This window comes from Eimeria necatrix, genomic scaffold, assembly GCF_000499385.1.
Source record: "Eimeria necatrix Houghton genomic scaffold, Enh_scaff191, whole genome shotgun sequence".
In the NCBI taxonomy this organism is placed as follows: Eukaryota; Apicomplexa; class Conoidasida; order Eucoccidiorida; family Eimeriidae; genus Eimeria; species Eimeria necatrix.
The window spans coordinates 1-4,934 of record NW_013655090.1 but is presented as its reverse complement, the minus strand read 5'-3'; the positions used below and the strand labels follow the sequence as shown (position 1 = coordinate 4,934).

Sequence of the window (4,934 nt, the reverse complement as noted above, 5' to 3'; positions counted from 1 at the left end):
TCGAGGCGGATCGGCCTCGGGAGAGTGGAACGAGCGACTCTGGAATTCAACCAAAGATCATTCGAAAAATGCCGCAAAAGAAGCAGAAAAAGTAATGGCAAAGGGAATACTAGCAGAGTTTGGAGGAATAAGAAAGGAAAATAACTAAATGGCCGGAGATCGCCCGAAGTTGCAAGTTCAACTTGCGGTGTACAGACACCTGGCGCCGCCGAAACTGCAGGCGCCGATCTGCATCAGAGAAAGCTCCGCCAAATTTGCAAAAAGTTGCATCAACGCGAGTTAAGTGGGTCAAATAAATTCAAAATGTTGCAAAAAACAGATTCAGAATGGATTTTTCTCTCTGTTTCACTAGATCTGCAGGGGCTGCACGAAAACCCGAGCACGGCTTTCCGAGTCAAACCGCACAGGTGACTCGCGGCTTCCGCCGTTTAAATTCATCATCAAGTTGTTCAAATATAATTATTTTGAATTAATAAACTGCGGAAGAGAAACTTTTCTTCCTTTTCGTAGATCTTATCCTCGAGAGCCGTTTCAGGAAACGGCAGCCGCTGCCGCCGTCTGCTGAGACGCCGGCGGCAGCCTCGGCAGTTTTCAATTCAAATTTCGGCGATTCAGAAAACAAAAGACAAAAAAGGTATTTATTTTTCGTTTTTGACATTTTCGAGAAAAAAATTCAAAAATAAATCCCTTTTCCACCGCGTCTCGCCCCCTTAAGGCGCCGCAGCAGCCGCCACTGAACTTGAACTGGGCTGCTGCAGCAGCTGCTTTGCCTCCCCTCAAGTAAGCGAGAAGCAAGAAGACTAAAAGTGTTTAATTGAATTAAAATGCCATTTTATTTGTTTTCAAATCATTTTAAAACTCTAAAAACTCTTCTCTTCAGGCCGCCTGCCTCTCCAGCCTCCTCTGCTTCTTCCGCTGGAACTTCTCTTTCCTTCTTTGAATCTCCTCGGGCGTCAAACTGTCCGCAGCTCTGCAGCAGCGCAGCAGCAGCAGCAGCGCAGCAGCAGCAGCAGCGCAGCAGCAGCAGCAGCAGCAGCAGCGCAGCAGCAGCAAAATTCAGCTTTCTGCAATTCAACTCTTGCGGCCCTTTGTATGCATTATTTGTCCCCTCTCTTTGTTTTCTGTTTTATTTATTCCAAATTCTAAAATGCGAAAAGCAAAAACTAAAAAATTAAATAAAAAACAAATTCAGCAGCAGCGGCCCTCTAGACACTGTGCGGCTCAGGTGTACGTACACCCCAGGAAAGCAGGACACAAGGCAACACATTCTTCGAGAAAGCAAAATAATAAATAAAACAGTGAAACAAAATAAAAATTAAATTCAAACTCAAATTTAAATTTAAATTTAATTTTGAATTTAAATTTAATTTGCAATCAACTCCGCCTCACTTGCGTCTTTCACTTCTTTTCCCTCTTTGCATTTTCTCTTTCTTTTCTTTCCGATCTTCATTTCCTTCAATTCCTTTTTTCTCCCCCTTTCCAGATTTTATTTTCTTTCCCTCAGGGGCCCCTTCAGGGGCCCCTGAGGGGCCCTCTTCCCCTTCAGGGGCCCCTAGGGGGCCCCCCTTGGGGGCCCCTTTGGGGCCCCCCTTGCGGGCCCCCTTGTGGGACTCTTTGGAGGTACCCTTGGGGGCCCCCTTGGGGGCCCCCTTGGGGGCCCCCTCAGGGGGGCCCCCCGAATCCTCTTCAGGGGGGCCCCCAGGGGCCCCCGGGGCCCCAGGGGCCCCCGGGGCCCCCGAAGTTTGTGGGTGTTTGTCTTGTTGTTTTTTCATCCATTTGAGTTCTCTTTTCTGGTGTATCTGTACATACACCGCAAGGCACATTTGGAGAAGTTGAAAGGTTTAGTTTCGAAAGAAAAGAAGACAAAGAAGTTCCGGAAAAAGCAAAGAAGTTTCAAAAAGGAAAAAGTTTTGAAGAAAAAAAGAAGTGGAAAGCAGCGGAGAAACGCAGCGGCGAAGCGCGGCGCTGGGGTGTATGTACACCTTGGACTGCAGGTGCTTCTCCAGGTCGGCTTCGAAAATGAAAATCTTTCGAGGACAAAGTTTGCAATGAAACTTTCCTCTTGTGAATTGAAGATCATTTTCATCAGATTCTGCTGCTTCCGAGCTTCCATTTGCTGCTGCTTTTGCTGCTGCAGGCCCCCCCGGGCCCTCCTCCTCGCTGCTGCTGCTGCTGCTGCTGCTGCTGCTTGGCTGCAGCAAATCAACAGCTTCTTCTGCATGCATTTCGCCCTTTTCGTGCTTTTGCATTGCCACTAAAAAGCCCCGAGGGTCTTCAGCATAAAGAGCAGCAGCTCTTCGAATCAAAGCCCTTCTCACCCGGGGGCTCAAGTTGCTGCTGCCTTCGTCCTCGCTGCTGCTGCTGCTGCTGCTGCTGCTGCTGCTGCTGCTGCTGCTGCTGCTGCTGCTGCTGCAGGTGTCGGAGGGGCCCTCGGGGTGCAGGGGGGGCCCCCCGCTGCGCCTGCCGCGGAGTTTTCTCTTGGTTTTTTTTTCATTTTTTTCTCCATTTGCCTCTTCTCCTTTGCTCCCAGAAGACGGAGGACCCAAAAGGCCAAAAACTGCGCGTTTTAACATTTCTGGAGAGCTCTGTGGAGCTGCTGGAGGCCGTGGGCTTGGGCTGCGGTGTACGTACACCCGAAGGCCCCAGCTGTCCGCGGAATCCTCGGGGGCTCTTTGAGCTCTTTCAGAAATTCAAAAGTTCCCAAAAGCGCCGATTAAATGAAATTAAGTAAGTTGAACAAAGTTGAAGAGTTCAAGTTTCGATTTGAAGTGAAAGGAAGGGAAAACGGCGAGGCGCGGCGGAGCTCGAGGCCAGCAGCAGCAGACGCCGCCGCAGCCGAAAACGCCGCGATTTTTTCTCTTTTTGGAGTTAATTTCAATTAAATTTCAAAATGAATTCAAAAAAAAGAAAAGAATTCAACTTTTCGTCCAATTCAACAAAAGATTCGCCTTCTACTCCGCACTCGGCTGTGGGGCCCCCGCGGGTTCGGAGCTGCAGTGACACCCGAGAAGTTGAATTCGCGAGTGTCTGGAGTGTTTTTGCAAAAAAGCGGAAAAATAAAAGTATTTTTCGTTTTATTTTTATTTATTTATTTGTTTTTTATTTATTTGTTCATTTGTTTCTCCATTTAATCGTTTCTCTCCAGCTGCTGAATGCCAGGAGCTCTCCCAGGCCTGTGGCTTCAGCTGCAGCAGCAAATCGCAACTCCATTCAAAAATAGAATTCAATTAATTCACAAATAATAAAAAGTAATTTTAATAATAATAATAATAATAATAATAATAATAATAATAATAATAATAATTACATTATCTGCGAGCAGTGTGGCACCAGCAATAGCAGTTTTATTTCTTGCAACTATGGCAGTAATAAATGGCAATTGTGGTAATAATAATAACAGTAATAATAACAATAAGAGTAAGAAAACCAACAATAATAATAATAAGTGGTAATAATAATAATACTAGTACTGATAATAATAGTAATGATAACAAAGATAATAATAATAACAATAATAATAATAATAATAATAATAATAATAATAATTAATAATAATAATAATAATAATAATAATAATAATAATATATTCATCAATACAGATATAATTAAAGAGAAATTGAAAAGAAAGAATTTCGTTTCATTGAAAGCAGAACAGAGAAGGTCTAAGGGGACAAAATCAACAGCAGCTGCTACTGCTGCTGTTGCTGCTGCTGCTGTTTTTGCTGCTGCTGCTGCAGTTGCTTCTGTTGCTGCTACTGTTGCTGCTGCGCTTGCCGTTACTGCTCCTGCTGATGCTCGTGTTGCTGGTGCTGCTAGAGCTGCTGCTGCTGCTGATTCTGCTGCTGCTGCTCTGGAGTTACTCCTGCTGCTGCTGCTGCTGCTGCTGCTGCTAGTGAAGTGGCCGCGCTGCTGCTTGAGCTCATCTTGGCGTTCTGCATTCTCTTTGTTTTAATTGAGTTCATCTTTTGAGAAACATAAGTAGCAAAGAAAAGAAGAGCAGCAGCAGCAGCTGCTGCTGTCGCTGCTGCTGCAGCAGCAGCTGCTGCTGTCGCTGCTGCAGCAGCAGCAGCAGCAGCAGCTGCTGCTGCTGCTGCTGCTTCTTTGCTTTGTCTGCTTGCTTCTAACTCAATCTGTTGGGTTTTTATTTCCCTTTTTTCTTTTTTTGGGATTTCACTTTTAACTCATTTTGCTGCTGAGGGCTCTGAAGGCCCAAATGTGATTTTAGGCAGGAGCTGTTTTCTAGGGTTTAGGGTTTAGGGTTTGGGGTTTGGGGTTTAGGGTTTGTTGCTTAGGCCTTGGGCCTCGCCCAAACCCTAAACCCTAAACCCTAAACCCTAAACCCTAAACCCTAGCACCTGTGTTGTGGGGTTTCGGCTTAACTAACGAATGCAGTTTATTCACAAACGCTGTCAGCAGCAGCTGCTGCTGCTGACTTGGGGTGTACGTACACCCCACGAACTCACGAAGAAGCAAAACACGGACTAAATCTAAGCAGCAACAGCAGCAGCAGCAGCAGCAGCAGCAGCAGCTGAAGTCTGCGGGTGGCAATCCTCCTCCTTCACTCTGCACGTGCCTCCTCCCCTCCGTTTGGGCTGCTGCTGCCTTCCCCTCCGCCGCTGCTGCTGCTGCTGCTGCTGCTGCTGCTGCTGCTGCTGCTGCTGGGGGCCAGCTGGGAGAGGACGGTGTTTCTGTAGCGCGTGGAGTGGGCGCACTCCTTCTTGGCGGTGTAGCGCCGCAGCAGCAGCAGCAACTCCGGAAAATAAAATCCAAAATACATTTGAAATAATCCTTCAGGAACTGCCACCCACACTTCCTCCAGGTTTCGAGACACGCCCCGCAGCAACGCAGCTGCTGCCACGTCCACCGGAACCCCTGCAGCAGCAGCAGCAGCAGCAGCAGCAGCAGCAGCAGCAGCAGCAGCAGCAGCAGCAGCA

The 4,934-nt window shown here is 47.2% G+C and overlaps 1 protein-coding gene across 1 annotated transcript; it reads right to left on the bottom strand.

The window, feature by feature from the left end:
* Positions 1-1,385: 1,385 nt before the first annotated feature.
* ENH_00024920 (zinc finger (C2H2 type) protein, putative) lies at positions 1,386-2,573 on the bottom strand (the record flags this gene model as incomplete). Its single annotated transcript, XM_013584664.1, has 2 exons — positions 1,386-1,799; positions 1,983-2,573. 2 exons carry the CDS (start codon positions 2,571-2,573, stop codon positions 1,386-1,388), a joined length of 1,005 nt encoding a protein of 334 aa, XP_013440118.1.
* Between the last annotated feature and the right edge of the window lie 2,361 nt (positions 2,574-4,934).